Source organism: Eumetopias jubatus, unplaced genomic scaffold, assembly GCF_037043125.1.
Source record: "Eumetopias jubatus isolate StellerSeaLion01/CBP00866 unplaced genomic scaffold, mEumJub1_p1.0 scaffold_8, whole genome shotgun sequence".
Classification (NCBI taxonomy): Eukaryota; Metazoa; Chordata; class Mammalia; order Carnivora; family Otariidae; genus Eumetopias; species Eumetopias jubatus.
The window spans coordinates 128118861-128140607 of NW_028274814.1; the positions used below are offsets into that span (position 1 = coordinate 128118861).

General features: G+C 46.7%; 2 protein-coding genes across 3 annotated transcripts in view; one reads left to right on the forward strand and one right to left on the reverse strand.

Annotated features, from left to right (window-relative positions):
* The window catches only part of TIMP3 (TIMP metallopeptidase inhibitor 3), a 58410-nt gene extending 41095 nt beyond the window's left edge, over positions 1-17315 (forward strand). The window contains exons 2-5 of the mRNA XM_028088588.2: positions 3410-3492; positions 11283-11394; positions 12109-12230; positions 13320-17315. Of these exons, the coding sequence (XP_027944389.1) occupies positions 3410-3492; positions 11283-11394; positions 12109-12230; positions 13320-13517 (515 nt within the window). The 3' untranslated portion in view covers positions 13518-17315. The remainder of the gene's footprint in view (positions 1-3409; positions 3493-11282; positions 11395-12108; positions 12231-13319) is intronic.
* Positions 1-21747, reverse strand: part of SYN3 (synapsin III) — a 405786-nt gene that overhangs the window by 268595 nt on the left and 115444 nt on the right. For both annotated transcript variants that reach the window (XM_028088587.2, XM_028088586.2), the window contains one exon: positions 19408-19497. In XM_028088587.2, the coding sequence (XP_027944388.1) occupies positions 19408-19497 (90 nt within the window). The remainder of the gene's footprint in view (positions 1-19407; positions 19498-21747) is intronic.

Genomic DNA, 21747 nt, shown 5'->3' on the forward strand with positions numbered 1-21747 from the left:
AAATAAAGACATACTAATTCACAGACCTAATGGGCGGTTTGAGGTTGGCTGGTGTTTTTACTCTGGAAGGCTTTGTGAATCTCTTTGGGAGAGCAGAATATTACTTAATTTTAGTTCAGTGTAGGGCAGTTTTGTTTTTATAAAGAAAACACTGGTGTGGCCTCTATGCTGGGCCTTCTTTGCCAGCCTTTCTGGACCATAACCACTTGATCAAGGTTGGTCCTGGTGGGCTGCTCTTGGGTTACAAGTGGGTGATGAGACAGGAGAGTTCCCTGTGATGAGGTGGGTGCTCCAGACTTAAAAACACCTCGTCTGTTTGTTCTGACCAGTTTACATGTACTCCCCCACCTCTCTCTGAAATTCTGTGTGGTCAGATATTTTGAGGAGCTTGCCTTTCTTCCCCAGAGAGAACCCCCAAGCCTTAGCTTATGGTGTATGTTAGAAGATAAAGATACTCAGACAAATAACAATAGAGGTCACTGGTAGGGGCGGTATTCTAACAGCAGTAATAGCAAACACTCCATTGTCAGTGCCTGCACGTAACCCTCACAGCATGAGATTTATGAGGAATTGCTATAAATTAGGAAATGAAGACACAGAAGGGTTTAATGACCTTCCCCATGCAGCACCACTGCTGGGATTCGAACCCAGGCAGTCAGTCTCCAGAGTCCTGGCTCTTCCATGCTCTGCCATGTTGCTGCTCCACTAGAATTAGGACATGGCTTGTAAGCCATGTGATGGGCACTGGGCCAAGACAATCAGAAAGATTTGGAGGAAAGGAGGTCGGGGACACGGTTTGCCTGAGGCCGCATGGTAATGGTGGAACTGAAACTCAAAAGTGGCTTCCTGACTACAGAAACTTACTCCCTTTTCACTGAATTATTCTCCGATGAAAATGTTCCAAGCTCAGGCCATTTCAGGTAAGGAAGGAATTGGCTATGTGTGCAGAAGCTTCCAGAAGTACCTAGCTTTATGGGACAGGTCTGCTTATGACATGTTATGTCTAAATGAAGTCAAGCCATTTTTGAGCCAGGAAAGGGTAGAAGTTGCTATTTAAAGAGATCCCTTTTGCGATTTCTTCCCCCCTAAGGCAAAGACTCACTTGCTAGTTTACCTTCTGTGTTAATGAAGCAGCAGAGGATGGAGCCAAATCAATTCAGGAAGAATCAATAGTAGAGTCCTGGCAGATATGCTCTCTGCCCAACAGTTAAGCTGTTACAACCTGACTGTGGGAGTTACTGTAGAGGAAATAGTCCCTGGGCCTCTGGGAGGCTGGCTCCCTGCCGAGGATGCTGCTACAAAGTTAGACACAGAGGTGGAGGCAGAATGTTGAGAGAGCTTGGCCTGGAATCTTGCCAACCTCTCGTTTTTGCAGCGGACTTGGAAACAGCCACTCGCCTCCTCCCCATCTGAGCTGAGTCCACTAAATTGCTAACTTCGCCAATGGGCTCTGTGTTTTACCCTCCCTGGCAAGAAGGTCTGGAGGGGCTATTGATTCATCTGGGTCTTGACTTCATGTCTGACTGGAAGAGTGGGATCCAAACTCGTTTGGGGAGGAACAAGGCAGAACCAGTTGGGGTGGCGGAGATTGGTTCCTAATAAAGGTTGTTTTGTTTTGTTTTAATTTAAGAGATTAGAGTCAATGAATTGAGAAACATGGTGGGACGTCCAAAATGGGGAAGGATAATGGAGCTACCAGAATGGGCAGAGAGAGAGAGAGAGAGAGAGAGAGAGAGTGTGTGTGTGTGTGTGTGGTATTCTGTTTAACAGACATTTATTGAGTACCTACTCTTTTTAGGGGCTAAGTACAACTAGAGGTAAGAAGAGTGACAGGATCTTAGAGCTTGAAGAGTTCAGCTTGCGACTCAAAGCATGGCTGCTATACATGTAAAATCCATTCCGTTCTGGGCAAGGTCCTAGCACGAGAGCTTCCAGACCCCCCTCTCTTGCCAGTTTTTGTTATTAGATGACTTTTTTTGGGTTGAGCCAATGAACACAACTTCTCTGTAATTTCTGAATTGTCTTTAAGATCTGTCCATTATTCCTCCATGTGCGAGTTCTATAAACTATCTGAAGACAGCTACTGGGTGCTTATTCTTCAGATAAAATACAAAAAGAATGCACAGCCTCTTATAATCTCAAAGTAAATCCATCCCTCTGTGTTCTCACTGCATGTAGTAAATGCCTATCCTACAGCCTTCCTCACATTGGGTCCTAATAGTTTTCCTGTTCATAGTCAATTGATGTTTACTAAGCAACTCCTTTCTGCCAGATGTTGTACTAAGAAATTTCATAGGATCTTTTGTTTAATCCTCATTCCAATTCTTTGATGTAGGTGGAGTTACACTCTCTTTACAGAGGAGAAAATTGAGGTTCAGAAGAGGAAGTGGCTTTAATTCTCTGTCGGTTTCCTTGTCTGTATAATGTGGATGGTGATACCGCCCTTTTCAGCAGTCTTGAGGAGTAAATAAATGAGATGTACTACTGCATACAGTTGGCATGTGATAAATGGGAGCTACTTTTAATGGCAGCAATATTTCCATGGTCAGCCCATGTCATTTTTGGTGATGATGATGATGATACCAATAATGTTCATATAACATATACTATGTTGGAGACACGGTGCTGAGTTTCACATGCATTATCTTACTTAATCCTTTCAATTCAGGAGATTGGTACCATTATTATCCCGGCTTTACAGAAGAGGAAATTGGAGGCCAGGAACAAAGTTCCTTGCCCACAGTCATAATAGCCATAAAGAGCAGAGCTGGGGTTAGAACAGTTCCGTTGGCTCCCGACTTCTTCCTCCTCCACCACACCCTAATTGAGCTATGCTTTACTGCATAACTTGCCATCCATCTAAGTGCTAGGAATGAAGGGCCCCATCAGAATGCTGACCGGCCATGGATAGAGGCTGGGATGCATTGCAATCCTGCAGGCATGTCAGGACTCAGTGAATGTATGCATGCAAAGGAAAGCCCCAAATGAAGTAGCATTCAGGAAGAGGTCCTGGTGGAAAGAGAATAGGTCTGGGAGACCAGGCAATTATCAGATGGACAATGGAGGGATGGCAAGAGGCTCTAACAAGAGCAGTAGATTTTGGATTATGGTAAAACCAGAGTTAAGAAACTCCTCTAGGGGTGAATGCAGCCTAGGAATTTCCAGGGTTGGCAATTGTGAACATTTGGGATGATTAAGTTGAATGATGACTGCCTGCCTTCTCGCCTCCATTCCTCTCCCACCCCCCAGTGTCTGTCCTCTGAATTCTTGCTTTTATAAATACAATCATCTACTCAAGTTGGCCCAGAGGTAAGAAAGCAATTCCAGGCACCCAATCTAAGATGTGGTCCCTGATGTGCTTCAAGTCTCCCTAACCTCCTTCCTTTCTGTATCTTGCCTTTTTCTGCAGTGATCCGGGCCAAGGTGGTAGGGAAGAAGCTGGTGAAGGAGGGGCCCTTTGGCACGCTGGTCTACACCATCAAGCAGATGAAGGTGAGTGACATAATCCGGCTCCAGGAGAGCTCTCAGGTTTTTTGGCAGTAGAGTCCTAGCCAGGGGAGGCAAGGTGGGTGTGCGTAGCGCTCCCCACTGCTGGAGAGGGCATTGCTGAGGCAGAAGAAAGGGATGGCAGGGAGTGGGAGGAAGGTGGCTGCTTCACCCTAGAGCCAGCGCAAGTGGAGTCCCTCAGAGGCCATTGTTAAGAGGCTCGACTCTGGAACCAGACGGCAGACAGCCTTGTTCCCTGGTAACTGAGAGACCTTGGCCAAGTCACTGTCCCTCTTTGGGTGTCGATCTTCCCATCTGTAAAATGAGGGGATGGGACTAGTTTGTCTTACAGGCTCTTCGGAGCTCTAAGTTTTGAGTTTCAAAATTAGTCTTATGCAGTTGCTGAGGTTACCATTTATGTTTAACTCCTCGAATCTTTACACTGAACTTTGGCTGATCACAGGAACCTTATCCTGGAGTAGGAACTGCACCCTCTTTCCCTGTTTTCCCAGAGCTTGCATCCCAGGTGGTTAGCACTGTTTACTAAGTATATTCGTATAACTGAACATATTCCTGAGCATATTAACATTATGAAGCACACTAAGGAAGTCCACCTTACCAAAAAGAACATCAGATTTGAAACCTGCAGAACCTGCTTCCTTGTCTCGGTTCTACACCTAAATAGCCTGCTTACCTTGGAATCCCCCCTTTCCTGGGCCTCCAATTAGCCACCTGTTAACAGTGCAGGGTGGGGGGGGGTGCACGGGTGGCTCAGTCGTTAAGCGTCTGCCTTCAGCTCAGGTCATGATCCCAGGGTCCTGGGATCTAGCCCCGCGTCGGGCTCCCTGCTCAACGGGGAGCCTGCTTCTCCCTCTCCCACTCCCCCTGCTTGTGTTCCCTCTCCTGCTCTCTCTCTGTCAAATAAATAAATAAAATCTTTAAAAAAAACACCAAAAAACAGTACAGGGTTGGGCTTAGTGCCCCTAAGAGCTCTTCTCAGCTCAGGCATTTCAGGATTCTAAGTGCCCTGGGACACATGTGGTGTTACTTTCTTTCTTTCTTTTCTTTCTTTTTCTTTCTTTCTTCTTTCTTTTTCTTTCTTTCTTTCTTTCTTTCTTTCTTTCTTTCTTTCTTTCTTTCTTTCTTTCTTTCTTTTTTTCTTTCTTTCTTTTTCTTTCTTTCTTTTTCTTTCTTTCTTTTTCTTTCTTTCTTTCTTTCTTTCTTTCTTTCTGTCTTTCTTTCTTTCTTTCTTTCTTTCCTTTCTTTCTCTCTCTCTTTCTTTCTTTCTTAAGATTTTATTTATTTATTTATCAGAGAGCAGGCATGCACAAACAGGGGAAGGGGCAGGCAGAGCAGGCAGAGGGAGAAGCAGGCTCCCCTCTGAGCAGCAGGGAGCCCGATGTGGGACTCGATCCCAGGACCCTGGGATCATCACCTGAGTCGAAGGCAGACGCTTAACTGACTGAGCCGCCCAGGCACCTCTTTGTGTGGTGTTACTTCTAAGCAAGAGCTGCTTTGGGTGCCAGAAAGGGGTACTTATGTTTGCCTTAGCATAGAGGGCTGGTACTCACTCACCCCGAATAGCTCAGCACCTGGTCCACCACTCCACTTTTGTAAGCACCACCCTATGTGCAGCACCCTGTGCCAGGAGCCATGGAGGCCACGAGAAAGATGGGATTCCTATGTTAAGGAAGTATAGTCAGGTCAGGAGAGAAGAGCGAAGACACACATGCACGACCAATCAGAAATTCATGATGGGGTATGCTCAGGTCCAAGTGGACTGCCAGCCCTTTTACTCACTGCCCATATCTGCATCCCCAGAAACTAGAGCAGGACCTGGCTTGCAACAGGGACTTGGTGGATGTTTATCCATCTAAATGGAGAAATGAGGGTGAGACCCTACTGGCCTGAAAACTCCCCAGAGGAGACAAGGCTTGACACCCAGGTAGAACTGAATGGGGATACCCAACCATCCCAGAGGCAGACTTCCAGGCCTCATTATTCCTGCATCCTAAGGCCTGAGGTTTGATGTACTAAGTTCGTGGAACCTGTTGCTTTGGATTCAACTTTGGAAACATCCACAGCCTTCTGGTTATGTAATGTCCAGAGTCAGCCCTGGCTAGGTGCCCTTGGCTGCCCAAGCCTGGTCATGGGACCAGCTTATGTCTTCAGACAGCCATGGGGAGAGAAGAGTGTGGAGGGGGGAACCAAGAAAATCAACAACAACCCAAGAAACCCCCACTGTACAGCCCCCGGCAGCCAGTGAGCAAATGCCAAAGCATGTTAGACAAAGCAGAGGTTCGGGCAACACTCCCTCTCCTGCACGCTGCCCCACTCTGGAACAACCCATCACAGAATGGATACTCTGGCCAGCAGATCTGAGGGAACAGCTGAGAGACAGTGGTTCCTAAGCTTGCCTAGCTTCCCTGCTTCTTTTGGCTCCTGGGCACCAGGGTGATCAGAATGTCCCATTCCCCCCCTCACTGGTGTCAGGCCAGCCTCTGAGGGGTTGTTTGGAGGCCAAATTACATTTGTTCACCCATCAGCTTCAGAGCACACACACCCACTCCCCGGCCGGTGGCATCACACTATCCATTCACTATCCTTCACCCGGATTCATGGAACTAGGGTGTGGGGCACTGGAAAGTAAAATTCCTTGTTTTACTTCTGACACAGGCTCAAAGGGGGAAATGACTTGCCCAGTCATGCATTTAATTAAAGACAGATCTGGTTCCCAAGCTAAGGTGCTGGGATTCCTTCCCAATCCTGTGTGTTCTTTACATGGCTCCCCAAATCTCCCTGCCATCTCGCTTTGATCATCAATCACTATGTAATGCCTTTTTATTAACTCTGCCCCTCCTACCTGCCCCTCCTACCAGCCAAATATTAGATAACTCACAGAAGGGTCATTGCCCTTCTGTCCTGAGAGGCCACTGAATTCTGCTGGTCTCCAGGCAGCAGTCTGCTAATCAGGTATGGGGTGCAGGGATTGGAGTAGTTCATCTAACCTTTCCCCTCCCTTCCTCTCTCCTTCCTTCTCACTCCCTCTGTGCTGAGCACTGTGCTTCAGGCTGGGGATACCCAGATAATATTTGTTATAACGAATATAAGACTCTATTCAAGTGATATGTACCGAGCTACTGTGTACCAGGCATTCTGCTAAGCCTTTGCATGGATCAGTCCTCATAAAAACCCTATGAAGTAGATACACATTATCTAATTTACAGGTGAGCCTTGGAAGGGTCATGTAACAGTCAAGTTCATAGGACTAGAAAGTGGCAAACGCCAGGGAAGCTATAGAGCCTTTGCCAACAGGGAGATTACAGAGCAGTGGAGCTGCGGGCTGATTCATCATTCCTGCCCCCTTGGGGCCTACCCCACCCCATTTGTATGTAGTTCCCCAAGGGAACAAAAAGAGGTTAGCTTGGGTTTGTTCGTTTGTCATCCAGCAGTGTAGCTCTTGACTTGCAACATCCTGCAAAGGGTGCATTGAAAACTCTTTGTGGGAGAGGAGGAGAGGCCAGAGAGGCGAGCCTGCGTGAGTTTTGGCACTGGTCCCTAAGTGGCTTTGTTCTGGTGGATTAGAGTCTACCCCAGAGAGTCGGACAGGGTGAGCTAGGGCTCCCTTAGAGCAGAACTAAAGGAGCTCGGAGAACATGGCAATTTGAGCCTCCCTGTCTCACCTCTCCCTCTGTCTCAGAGTTCCCACCTCCTCCCCTCGAACTTCTCACCCAGATGAAAGGCAGGCGGACTCTCTCCCGTATGCTAATTCCAGAACCTCTGGTACACGTTACAGGCAGAGACACACGCACAGGTGTGTGTGGGGGAAGTGTACGAATGTTAAGGGAGCTTATTGCAAACTCAAACTTGGAGACAGCTGGAGCAGTTGCCGGAATTGGTCACTCTAATCTGTCGGGACCTTATCTCCTATCGGGACCATGAGAAAGCAGTCCGCTCTGCCAGGAGCTGCAGTTTGTGCAGTGGAGACATGCTCCCAGGCTAGCACGACAGGGGACAGCACGTGGGGAACATCATGTCCCAGCTGGTCCTGGGGGGGGGGGCATTCCATGGGAAGGCCCACTGGTCATGTGCTTTGCATGTCCTGACTCTGGGCAGGACAGATTTGCTGGGCAATTGGAATGCTTGGCCCCTGGGGACTTCCTTCCTTCAGTGGTTTGTCTAATCAAATGAGCACTATTGCAAGGTCTTGCCTTTGAAGCTCCAGCTGGAAGCCTCTCTGACTCTCCAGCACACAGGGAGCCATTCTCCTCCTTCTCATTGCCTGTAACTCTTTCTAGCCTGGGGCTCTCAGCTAGCCCTCAACAGAGAAGGCCTGCATTCTCATGTGCTCTGCTTTTCTCTTATAGAGAAGGAAAGACTTTGGTTGCATTTATCTCAGTCTAGTATCTAATGTCTCTGAAACTCAGTTGCTTGGTCTGCAAATGCGAATAAGTTGTGGTTTTAAAGGAGTTCATGGTGTAAAGCAGCATCCAGCACAGTGCTCATCTTCAGGCATGCCAGCCGTATTTGACAAGATGGTGATATTTCATGCTGTCAATGCAGAGTGAAAACCAGGCATTCCGTAAGAAATATTCAAAGCCCCCAGATTCAGAAATTTCCTTCTTAACATTATTTGTCCCTTCACCCCAAGGGAAGCTAAATTCTTTGAACTCTTGTGTACATGCTACCAAGAGGGGAGGCCCAGAGGCTTATAGAGTCCAATGTGGTGTGTGTCTACACACGACAGAACATTATTCAGCCTCAAAAAAGAAGGACATCTTGTCATTTGTGACAACACAGATGAACATGGAGGACATTATGCTAAGTGAAATAAGCCAGACACGAAAAGACAAATACAGCATAAGCTCACTTTTACATGGAATCTAAAAAAGTTGAACTCACTGTTGAGCTTCTCACAGAAGAGTAGAATGATGGCCACTAGGGGCTGGGAGGTGGTGGAGATGGGGAGATGTTGGTCAAAGGGTAAAAACTTTCAGTTCTACAGAACTAAGATGAGTAAGGTCTGGAGATCTAATGTACAGCATGGTAACTATAGTTAATAATACCATATAGAGTACGATAAATTTGCTAAGAGAATCACACACACACACACACACACACACACACACACACACACACACACACACACACAAGGTAACTCTGGCTGTCTCCAGAACCTGAGTTGACCATTAATCCTCCAATGCGTTGACTAGATTTTACTGTCTTTTCCGATTCTGAGAGTCTATGATTCTCTGATGTCAGGGCATTACAAACCTATCATGACCCTCCTAAATTTGTCAAACCAATTCTCAGTCTCTATGAATATAGACCTAATGATAATTTCAGGGTCGATATTTAGGTCAAGATGGGATTATTATAAAGAAAAGATAACGAAATGGGTACAATCTGCTTTACCATATGGTTAAATTCAGAATTGACCCTAAAAGGCAGCACTGTGCTTGTTCAGACCTCATCGTTCACAACGCATTAACGTTTTGATTCTGCATGCAAGCGCTACAAGCCATGTTGAAATCAAGATTCCTTCAAATTCAAAAGGAGTGAGAACTCAACTGAGCAGCTGAAGTCACTGGACCCTACACAGGGCCTTGATCCTCACTCACAAAGCGGAGAGGACATGAAGGGGAAAGACTGACAAGGTTGTACTGAGGCTCTAATTGTATGGGTCCGAAAAGACTAGAGTGGGGACTGAGTTGAAACATTTGCCAGGAACTCAAGGAACAGCCATACCAGAGGAGAAGCTGCTGGGCACAGGAGGGAGTGTAGGGAATGTTCTTCGAAGGCCACACTTGATGGCACGCACACAGCAGTGCTCTTAAGCATGGTTCCTGTTAAAGCCAGAGAGGCACCATCCATCACTGAGGAAGTGGGGGGTACGATGTGACCCACCCCTGCTCCCCCGCGGCATAATTGAAAACCGAGTGTGGACAGCAGTTCTCACAGCGCTTGGCTGCGTTTCCTCATTCAGCTGGTGAGCCTCTCGGGGGGAAGAGGGTTATGAGAGAGGCCAGGTAAATTAAAACCATCTGCACTGATGGTTGCACACAATTAGAACAGTATTCCCCTTAAAAAGGCAGAGGCTCCCCAACTCTGTGGGTCCAACAGACCCTTTATGATGGTGGAGGTCCTTGAGGACCACCTAGCCCCACCAGCCAGTCCCCACTTAAAAGAAAAATAAGGAGAAAACCCAGCCCGTTAGTGCAAACGGGAGGCACTTAGATGAGACACCAGTGAGGTGATGTCTGGCTTTTTATTAATTACCATAAGTAAATTAATAACCCATGCCAGGAACTAAGGGAGAGACACTGTCCTGTAGTAAACCCTTGGAGACCACCAGCCGTCTAGGTAGGGCCCATGTGCTCTGAGAACCCGGGGGATAATGGGATTGGCCCACACCCCGGTGCCCCCTCCTACCCTCACCAGCTCACACAGTTAACAGAGTTTTCTCAACAGATCTGAACCCACGTGAGACTCGTGGTCTTGCCCTCGAATCACCAAGTGGGTTCAGCCTCGTTACGTTCACACCAGTGGCTCTGAGCACGTGCAGATATCAAGAAGGCACAACAGCCATAAAGAGCATTTGCCTGTATCAGAGGCCCTTGGGCATGAACTTGGGAGGCCACAGTGAGAGAAGCACAGGATAATGGTTAAAAGAGCACGGACTCCAGAGCAGATTCTTCTTCCTGGAATCCTACCTCTGCCCTTTGCCAACCGTATGGCCTCAGATAAGCCACTTTACCTGTCTGGGCTTCAGCCTCCTCATCTATTAAACGGGCATAAATAGTTCCTGTCTCACGGGGCTGTCATGGGGATTAGGTGGGTTAATACTAGAGGAGGATTTCTCAACTTTGGTACTACTCATATTTGGGGCCAGATAATTCTTTGCTGTGGGGACTGTCCTGTGCATCATAGGATATTTAACAGCAACCCTAGCCTCTTCCCACAGATGTGAATAGCAACCACCACTGCCTACCATCTGTGACAATCAAAAATGTCTCCAGACATTGCCAGATGTCTCCTGGGGTGGGGGTAATATGGCCTTCAGTTGAGAACCACTGTCTTAGATTATGTTGTAGATAAAAATGGCCAAATATCAGCATTTTCATACAGTGCAACATAATAAAGTGTTTAGTTAAAAATCTAGAAATTTTGTATATGTGTCTATACGCTTTATTTGGGGTAAAGGAACCCAGTACTTTCAACAGATGCTCAGAAAAATAAAAGCATGGAGAATCCTGGCCCGAGTTCACCATGCACTTTCACCATGCAAACAGAATTTTTGAGTCCTTATCTGTAAAATGGGTACAATAATACCTACTTCCTTGGGTTCTTGGGAGGATACAGTGAGGGGAATGTAAGTGGAATGCTTTTATACACTGAGAAATGTCATAGCGATGTCATTAGAATGCTGGCTGGCTGTCTTCTTGGAATTTGGGAGCCAAGGTTGATGAGGCAGGCGGGACCCCTTTCACAGCAAATTCTTTGGATTTCTGAAAAGGTGTTGGGATATGCGAAGAATATATATCTGGTGTAGTGTTCTGGAGGTGCTGGAATGGGCGATGTGACTGGCTGGATGGGAAGGTTTCTCTGGAAAGGCACCAACCATGGCTCAGACAAGAGGCGAACAGGTGGCTTTATCTGGACTGCAGGCCCTGGGGTGGATAAGTCAGTGACTGGCCACACAATGGTGGATCAGGGAAATCGGATCTCCACAGAACAAATGACAGCATGCTTTCTGAGCCCTGGTCCTCCTCTCATGACATTCCTTCTGCCCACAGATGTACCGAGGCTTCACCAAGATGCCCCACGTGCAGTACATCCACACAGAAGCTTCTGAAAGCCTCTGTGGCCTGAAGCTAGAAGTCAACAAGTACCAGTACCTGCTGACAGGTAACGGTCAACTCTAGCATCTAGGCCAGAGTTTGGCCAAGGTCCACCAGTCCTTCGCTTCAGAAGGACAGAGAAGCAGTAGTTGACCCAGAAGTGTCCTTAGGACTTTGGCCACATGCCCAGTGAATTGTAAGGAGTACCTCGTGTAGGGTGCATCTTGCTTGGCCTGGGGTAGGAACTCGAGGCTCTACCCGGAGGCTGGGTTTTAGTCTCACCTCCATCACCGGCCCCGTGGAGGAAATGTAGTTTTGCCTAGTTCTGCAGTCTCTCAGCTTTACTATACTATATAAATAAAAAGGGATTTCTAGTACCTGTTCCTCTATACCTCACAATCTATTTATTGGGTCTATCTTTGAAAGTTGCCCACCTGCAGGCAGTCAATGTGGGAAAGGAAAAAATAAGATCAAAACCAAGCAACCACTGATGAGGGAAGGGATGAGTTGGCCTTAGTCCCAGCTCCAGCACTTCATGGGTTTTAAGACCTTCTGCAAATCACTTAACCTCTCTGAGCTTCGGTTCTCCCCACCTGGGAAATGGGAACACAGTTTGGCCTCAAAGGTGTTGGGAAGGATAAGGATGAAATAAAATCGTAGGACTAGAAAGTACTTAGCACAGTACCTGGTCTAAGGTGGGTACTCAGGGGGTGAGAATTCTTTTGCCTGTGGCTGGGCTCTGGACAAAACAACTCTCCCCTTGTCCTCTTTCCTCCTCTAGGCCGCGTCTATGATGGTAAGATGTACACAGGACTGTGCAACTTCGTGGAGAGGTGGGACCAGCTCACCCTCTCCCAGCGCAAGGGGCTCAACTACCGGTATCACTTGGGCTGTAACTGCAAGGTAAGCCCTGGAGAGGGCAGGCACGGGGGGAGAGCTGGCCCACAGCCCGAAAAACGTCAGTTCCGGCTGTACTGGGCACTGGGCCCTTGTGCTGAGACAGGCATGCACATCGGGCCAGGGCAGAAGGGCAGGTCTGAAAAGGGGTGGTGAGGAATGTTGGCCCCAGGCTGAGCAATGAAGAAGGTGGGGGAAGAATGCCTTTCTGCTGTCATCGGCTCCCTCCACGCTGCCCACCTGGCAGCTGCCAGGGCACAAAGACTCTTCAGCATCCCTGGCCCCTCCTGTGATTCAAGGTTGTGGCAGGTACAAGATCCTTATGCTGACAGGTCCTGTCGAGCATCCCAAGTGGGCTCACCAGGGCAGCTGCCTCATTGGTGGCCCCTGCTGCAGGTGGCTGAGCTGGTGCAGGACTGCTGATACCAAATGCTACAGAAGGTCACTCTTCAATCAGGCCCAATTCCTTGACTCAAGCCCAGGGCCATGGCACACAGCCTTCCTGCTGCGGGAGGGAGCTGCACTGTTCTCTCACTAATTCTCACAACAACTCTGTGCATTTTCGTTACTACTGTGCTCATTTTGCAGGTGAGAAAATGGAGGCTCAGAGAGCTCAAGTAACTAGCCTCAGGTCACACAGCTCACTGAGTCTGATTTCTCTCCTAGGGCAGCTGGACGCCCAAAGTTTATGCTTTGATCTTTTTAATTCCTCAATTCTCACAACAGCTGAGATTGCTCATCCTTGCCTATTGCCATTTGAGAAGGAAAAGCTCTCTTGAATGTCTAATTCCACCACTTTTGGGCTGTGTAACCTGGAGCAAGTTACTTAACCTCTCTGAGCCTCTATTTCCTTATCTGTAAAGGGAGCTAAATCTGTTATGAGAACTAAAGAGAATAACATAGAAGCACTGAGCAGAATATCTGGTACACAGTGGTGCTTAGTAAGTGTTAGTGAGTGTTACTTCTATCATTTTCACTAAGGGACTGATGTGGCTGGGCTCCACCTACAGTGGTGGGCACCTAGACTTGAGGAAGCATCAGGACCGGGTCCACCGTGACAGAGCCCACCAACCTTTGGCTGTTATCTAATTGCAGATCAAATCCTGCTACTACCTGCCTTGCTTTGTGACCTCCAAGAACGAGTGCCTCTGGACCGACATGCTCTCCAATTTCGGCTACCCTGGCTACCAGTCCAAACACTACGCCTGCATCCGGCAGAAGGGTGGTTACTGCAGCTGGTACCGAGGATGGGCGCCCCCGGACAAAAGCATCATCAATGCCACAGACCCCTGAGCACCAGACCCTACCCCACCTCACCTCCCTCCCTTCCCGCTGAGCTTCCCTCGGACACTAACTCTTCCCAGATGATGACAATGACATTAGTGCCTGTTTTCTTGCAAATTTAGCACTTCGAACACTTAAGGAAAAGTCTATGCTGTCATATGGAGTTTATTTGGAACCATCCTCCTGGCCCCACCCTACCCCTTCTTTTTGGCCTTGACATCACCCATTTCCACGCGGGAATTTTTGGTGCCATGCCAGAAAGAATGAGGAATGTACACTCCTCTTCTTCGTGATAATATAATCTATTTTTTTAGGAAAACAAGTATCGAAAAACTACCCCATTTGGACATTGTTAACATCTACCCCTCTCTCTTCTTCCCCACCTCACCATCTCCCAGACCCTTTTCCCTTGGCCCTTCTCCTCCACCCCAGTATATAAAAGACACAGACAAGGAAGAATGCTGAGAGGTCAACCGTTTCAGGATCAGTCCAGGGCAGCAAGCAGATAGACTCAAGGTACGCAGAAGATCTTATACACCAAGGAGATGCTACTGCATGTCCCAACCAGACTGTCTGTCTGTGTCTGCATGTAAGAGTGAGGGAGGGAAGGAAGAGATGGCAGGAGAGGGTCTGGGAGGATGCAGTACACACAGTTCCCCCAGGCCAGTGCCGCTGGGATTGACCAGATGTTTCTGAGTCTGGAGCAAGCAGCCAGGCCAGAACAACAGAACTTTCTTAGTTGATAAAGACTTAAACATCTGCCTGAGGTCAGGAGGCAATTTGCCTGCCTTGTACAAAAGCTCAGGTGAAAGACTGAGATGAATGTCTTTCCTCTCTCTATCTCCCACAAGACTTCCTCCTGGAAAACTCTTTCGTAGATTTGGCCAGGAGCTTGCCTTTATGTAAATTGGAGGAATACACACACCGTACACTATCCACAGATATAGCCAAGTAGATTTGGGTAGAGAATACTATTTCCGAAGTAGGGTTTAGCTCGCCTAGGGGGATGTGTTTGTATACATATTTGCATATACCCACACGGGGACATAAGCTAATTTTTTACAGGACACAGAATTCTGTTCAATGCTGTTAAATATGCCAGTAGTATAATCTCTTCTATTTTTTTGTTGTTGCTTGTTTGAAGAAAATCATGACATTCCAAGTTGACTTTTTTTTTTTTCCATTTTAATTAAAATTTGAAACCCTGAACACTCTCGACATCCCTCTAACTGGGGTCATCTGACCTCTGTCCCTATCTTTTTCTCCTGCTTCATGTTTGGGGCCTTCGTTTAACTGCCTCACTGGCTTGGCTCAGGTGGGAGATGAGAGTTAGTGTGGGTCAGGGGCCTGGGCACAGGAGGGAAAGCTGCCAAGTGTCCTGCCTCAGCTAGACGGCCATGTTCCTGGGTTTCGAGACAGCCTGCTCTTCTTCCCCCAGCTCACTGGTGGGCGGACACCATCTCCCAAGGTCTTCACCTCACGAGCTTAAAATCGGTGGTCACTGGGGAAGCCTGACTCTGCAATCAGCTGTAGGGTTTTGTGTGTGTGTGTGTGTGTGTGTGTGTGTGTGTGTGTATTTTGAAATAAAACTATAATATAAGTTCTCTGATTAAATAAAATTATTTTAAGTTTAAGTATTGAAAGTGAGATGCCAAGAGTAGGTGAGAATGTATATTTTACGGAGTTGGCGGTGGGAGGACGGTGACATTTAACATGATTGCTCTGTCTCTTTTTTCAGATTATGGGTATTTATCCTCTTAGTATTTGTATCTTCAGTTCATTCCACTTTAGGAAACAGAGCTGCCAATTGAAACAGGAGAAAAAAAAAAAAGAAGCAAACAACACATTGTAATGTCTTGCGTGCATGCGTGCGCGCGCGCGCGCGCGCACACACACACACACACACACACACACACACACACACACACACACACGCCCAGGCAAGGTGTTTGGTAGAACTCCTCAGTGGGAAGGCAGTACAAGCATCCGGCTTCTGTGGGATCCATTTTATTTTCTTGTATCTTTTACCTTATGGTCATGCCATCTGGCAGGTGGGAAATGGGAGGCTTTGCCCTCTCAATGCAGCAGTATAAGCAAAAGGAGCTGAGGTCAGCAGGCCAGTGGTTTTTAAGAAGTAAGCCCCAGCCTTGGTGTTCTGAGATTTTCTTGATTTCAACCTTAAAGTCTTCTAAGGTGGAACCCCTGACCCAACTCACACAAATGTCCTCCCACAAATGGACATCGGCATCCCCTCTATGAAGCATCGGTGATTCTTGGTCCCTGGTGGGGCCACCTCCACTCACACAAGGCAGGACCTGGGGTGAGGCCTGAGCATGAGTCATCTGAAGTTTCCCCTGCAGAAATGGTGGTGGAACCACAGTCCCATCTGTCAGGCCCTGGCGAAGAGAACAGCAGGTCCTGGGCAAGAAGGGTCCTCTGCAAAGTGCTGTTGGCAGAGGGTGGTTTTTGAGCTTTCTATAAGATACAGCTTTGTTTATTTCACCTGTTCACTTACTGTATAATTTAAAGTCATTTATGTAGCTGAGACACTTCCGTATTTCAATCATATCGTGAACGTTTTATTTTGCTAAATCTTGTGTCATGTGTAGGCTTTAATATGTGTACATTGTGTTTAAGAGAAAAAAAAATGAAACCCACATGCCGCCATTTTCCTGAATCAAATTCTACAGTGGAATGGAGGGTAAAATACTTCTACTGTGCAGGCAGCTCGACTGGCAAACTGGAGAAATGAGAAGGAACTAGCCCTTGAGACTCATCCATCCTCCTCCCTTTATCGGCATCCCAGTGCTTTCTGGAGTAGGAAGGAGGCAGGGAAAATAGCAAGTGCATTCATGTCCTTGCTCTGTATCAACTGGCACTGGGCAGTCTGCTGGTCATTCCTGTTCTTCTTCCACTTGATCTTTGACCAGCCAATTGGGAAGCCATGATTTCTCCTAAAAATCCAGGGCCATGGGAGCTATGATTCCAAGACCTCTTGGCCTCATCTGGCTAACTCTTCTGCCTCCCTATCCGGACAGCACTATACCCAGCCTCTCTCCTCTCCGACCTGTGCTCCATCTGGTTGGATAGATAATACTGGAGACCCTTATCCTTTACCATCACCCAGCTCCAGACCTATATCATGGCAGTTGAGGTACAGCCCATGAGCACCATTTTTCATACATTGGTTCTTGAGCAGTTAAAGAAACAAATGACTTATTGGAAGAACTTTTTCTCAGAGACACTGTGGCCCCCCCGGGAGAGAGTACCCTCCCCTGCCCCGGCCTTTCATCTTTTGTTTGATGGTCACCAATGTGGATTACCCCAAGATGGTACCCAAGTGTTTGGCTCCTGGCTACCAAAAGTAAAAATATCACTGCAGTAGTTTTACACAAGGAAAACACTTTAAAAATCTGATGACAGAAGCAAAAAAAAAAAAAAATGTGGGAGTGTAGGGGAGATGGATATCAACAGCCTCCAAATTGGCTCTTGGGAAGTGTGAGGAGGGAAAGAACTTAAAGACCAGTTTGTGCTTTGGGGGAAGGGGCTTCATAGATTCTCCCAGGCCCTCACCCTTCCCTTTAGCCAGTCTGCTGTCCTGAGACCCAGAAGTGATAGAGAGAAACCAACCAGAGAAAACCCTGTCTGGAAGGAATGTATTTGTTGCTAAATTTTGTAGCACTGTTTACAGTTTTCCTCCATGTTATTTATGAATTTTATATTCCGTGAATGTATATTGTCTGTAATGTTGCATAATGTTCACTTTTTATAGTGTGTCCTTTATTCTAAACAGTAAAATGGTTTTATTTCTATCACACACCTGCAGTCTCTTGCCTCCTTATATCCTGACCACCACTGGGGGTAATATAGACAGCAGAGGGCCTTGGAAGCTGGGTCCTGCTTATCCTGGCTACAGGCCCATGCACGTTCCTCTCCATTCATTCACTTTCATTCACTTCTACAGTTTGAGCCCAACCTGCTCTAGTCCTTTCCCAAGGCAGGAACAATTTCAGGAGAGGCATTCTAGATTTCCTCCTGACTGCTAATCCTGCCCTGAGCTTGCTCCCTGATTCCATGGCCAGGGTTCTCCATAGCTCTACAGAATCTGGATCTCTATCTAATTAACTATTAGTAAGCAGTACAAGTATTCCCAGACCAGAGCCCTGACATGGCTTTCCCTGTTTTCTTTTTTTTTTTTTTTAAAGACTTTATTTATTTATTTGACAGAGAGAGACAGTGAGAGCAGGAACACAAGCAAGGGGAGTGGGAGCGGGGGAAGCAGGCTTCCCGCTGAGCAGGGAGCCCGATGTAGGACTCGATCCCAGGACCCTGGGATCATGACCTGAGCCGAAGGCAGACACTTAATGACTGAGCCACCCAGGCGCCCTCCCTGTTTTCTTCTTAAGAATCTCACCCCATGGAAGTGAGAGGGGCAGGCTGCAAACATCAGTGTCTGATGCCAAATGCCGGCCTGAAATTCCAAGCATGGCTCAGCCTAGTTGGGAATGCCAGGAACTCAGGAGGTCCCACTAACTGGTGGGCTCCTCCAAGAGCTTACAGCTGGATCTCATCCTCAATGGGCTGGGCTGGCTGCAGACCCCTCACCCAACTTTCATCCCATTGTTGACAATGTTCTGGGGTATAATGCCCCTATTTTAAGCTACTCTACTTTGATCACCTATCATATGTCAGGCATAGCACTCTATACACATGATTATATTAAACTTCAACAACCCAGTGAGGTTGCCCCACTGTCCTCCATAGTTTCCAGCTGAGGAACCCAAGACTCGGGTTAATTCATTGCTCAAGACCTAGTATGCTGGCAGACTATGATTCAAACTCATTCTGGCTTGATGATAAACCTTGACTTTTCTCTACTGTGTTCATGCTTTGTTGGAATATGCCAGGTTCCACAAACCCTTCTTATTCCAAGCAGCACATCCTGGATTCTAAGACTCTTACCAGATCAGATATAAGGGAAAGATAATCAAAGGAAACCTCTCTGCTTGTTTAGACTGCTCTTCCTTGGAGCCTGCAGTCCTACCCATCAATGTCTCCAAACAGAATCCTCCAGGTCAGCAGCCTGAGCTTGGGATTCTAAAACCAGGCTGCAGTCCCCAGCTGAGACATTTGGATACCCTATTAACTACCCTGTTCCCCAAAATTCACATTGCTTATGTGGCAAGCATGGGGCCACGGTCCTGCATTCCTTTGACCAGTTTAAGAAGACCACCAACCACACAAGCAGACACAACACAGGCTATCTCTGGCTGCGCAGAACTCTTCCACCCAACTTCTTCTGGCTGTGGGATAGAGAGCTCTCCACCCTATTCAGAAAGACATTAACCTTCCCACCCAGATGTCCTCCAAAGGAGAGGCTCTACCATGTGCTCCAAGCTAAGCTCCAACCACCTCCCAGAGACAACCTCAGGTACACACAAAAGTCAAAATGCAAAGAGAACATACAAAGAAACTGCCCTTTGATGATCAACGCAAATAAAATATTACTGTTTTTATTGAAATAAGAGTTGAAACCAGGTTCTGCCCAGAGCCCAAGGGAAACAACTTCCAACCTTTGAAACATCTTTTATCTTTATTATCAACCTTTGGCTCCAAAAATGCCAGCTCAAGTTGTCCCCAGATTTGCTAAAAATTCCCAATGTCCCAAGGAATGCCATCTACCTTTGTCATTTGCCCTGCTACCTCAAACTTTACCTGAAGAGTTGACTCTTTCCCTAGGGAAGCCAGGCATTCCCATAAGACATCACAACTCTTCCTTAGGGCCAGGTGGTCAGAGAGTAGACCCTCAGCCCACTCCTCCATTCAAAGGGATTGAAAACATGGACGTCTGTGTTCATTCCATATCATGAAGATCATCAGAGTAAAAAAGGGCACTCACCATCGGCTTATGGTTGGGGAAAAATGTTTGTTCCACAAGTGGGAACTTCTCAGGACCCAGGGAATGGAAGATCTTAATGAGTTGAGAGAACTAGGAAAGAAGAGAGAGCATTGGTCAATCAATGTGGCGAACCTCCCACTCAGTCCCAGGTCTCAAGTATCTGACCATTCTTAGCTGAGCTGCAGTAGCTAGTCCCTGTTTACAAGATAAAAACCAGATTCTTAGGCTGGAAATTAATCTTCTCAATTATCTGGTTGCATCAACTCTTCATTCCTGCCAGGCCACTGAGTTCAGCTCAATTACATTTAATGAGCATTTACTACACCCTCAACATTTCACACAAGCACTACCTGCTGACATTCATGCCACGTCCCCAGCCTGCAAAGCCTTTCTTACTAGAGAGGTAGTACAGCATAACAGTTTATGGTATAGACTCTGGATTCAAATTCTCCACTACTTACTAACTGTGTAGCCTGGAAAGTCATTCCATTTGTAAATGGAAAAAACAAGAGATCCAATAATACACAATGTATGAAAAGCTGCGCCTGGTCCCTAGGAGCACTTGAATGTTAGATCACAGCTAACATGTTGAACAACATGGATTTGAATTGCACAGGTACACTTATATGCAGATTTTTTCTAGTAAATACAGTCCAGTGCTATAAATGTATTTTCTCTTCCTTATGATTTTCTTAACATTTTCTTTTCCTTAGATTGCTTTATTGTAAGAAAATAACATATAATACATATAACATATGAAATTATGTTTAATTATTTATGTTATTAGTAAAGCTTCCAGTCGACAGTAGGCTATCAGTAGTTAGGTTCTGGGGGAGTAAAACGTTATATACAGATTTTCAACTGCACAGGGTGTTGGCACCCCAACTCCTGCACTGTTCAAGGGTCAACTCTATTTTTTCTGCTTTTACAACCACACTCATTTCCAACTGCTTGAGCTGCGTCCCTTTCACACCTGGCTCCTCTTGCTTCAGCACAGTCTTGTTTTGCCATAGAGATAGCTACCATCTCCAGAGCTGGCGGGTAAGCTCCTGGGAGGCAGGCCTTGGACTTACATTCTCCTCCATTACCCCACACCACTTAGCACCCCTGGGAGCTCACTTTGTGCTTGGAGAAGATGACACAAGAAAAGATGGAAGGGTAGTCTAGGTGTGCAGTGAGATTAGTGCCCTGGAGACACTCAGTGGCTGTCATAGCTGTGGCCTTGAGTACAGGGGACAGTGAGAGAAGCTGACAGGGGGTGATCTGTGACAGACCAGTGGGAGCCTTAAAGGCTGGAACAAGGAGCTTAGAATTTACCCAGAAAGCAAAAGGGAACTCCTGGTGGAAGTGGAAAGGGCAGGGTAAATTCTGATCAGGAAGAAGGAGTAAGCTACAATTTGTGGCCCAATGGTTAGAAGGGGTGCTAAGTTTTGCACCAGACTGACTTGGGAGTAACTCAACACTAATGGCTCAGACAGAGAGAACGGTAACTTAAGAACTTTTTGCATCATGCTAGAACTGGTCTGCAAACTCTTGGGGTACAGTCTGAAGGTGTGGTGCTACATGGAATCCACTTAGAGGGTCTGAGGAACCTCAGAAATATGGGAAATGATGGGGGATTCCTCAGTTTACAGATAAGGATGTTGAAGTCCAGAGATTGAGAGAGTAAGTCTATGGTCAAGCACACGAGTTTTGGAGATGTCCACCTCCAGTTTCCTCATCTGTACAATGGAGATGTTAGCAATACGTACTTGTCAGGGTGGTTCTGAAGATCAAATACAATATGTACATTAAGAGCTCAGCACAGCACAGAGTGCTGATGAATGTTAGCTGCTGCCATCATGATGTCTGTGTGGAAAGACAAGGAGGGTGGGCTAATACTATCTAAGACCCTTTCCAGATAGTGGCATCAAATCTGGGATGCCATAGACAAAAAATCTCAGGGTAGAATGAGAAGGAGACCAGAGGCGTGATAATAGTGGTTAAAAACTATCCATATCTACTAAACTAATGTATATATTCATTCAATAAATATTGAGTGCCAACTCTGCAAAGACCTTGATGGCACTCAATATTTACTGAATGAATATAATAATTGTCACCATGTATTGAGTATATACTTAGTGCCAGCCAAATGTATTCACTCATAACCCTACCAGGATGACCCTATTATTATCATCATTTCACAAATATGGAAAATAAACTCAGAGAGGTTAAGCAAGTTGCTCAAGATGACACAGGTCATAAACTGAGGCTTCTAGAACTAGTCAATCTGGCTCCATTGCCCATGTTCTCAACCATTGTCCTACCACCAAGAGACCAAGCAGAGGGAAACAAGAG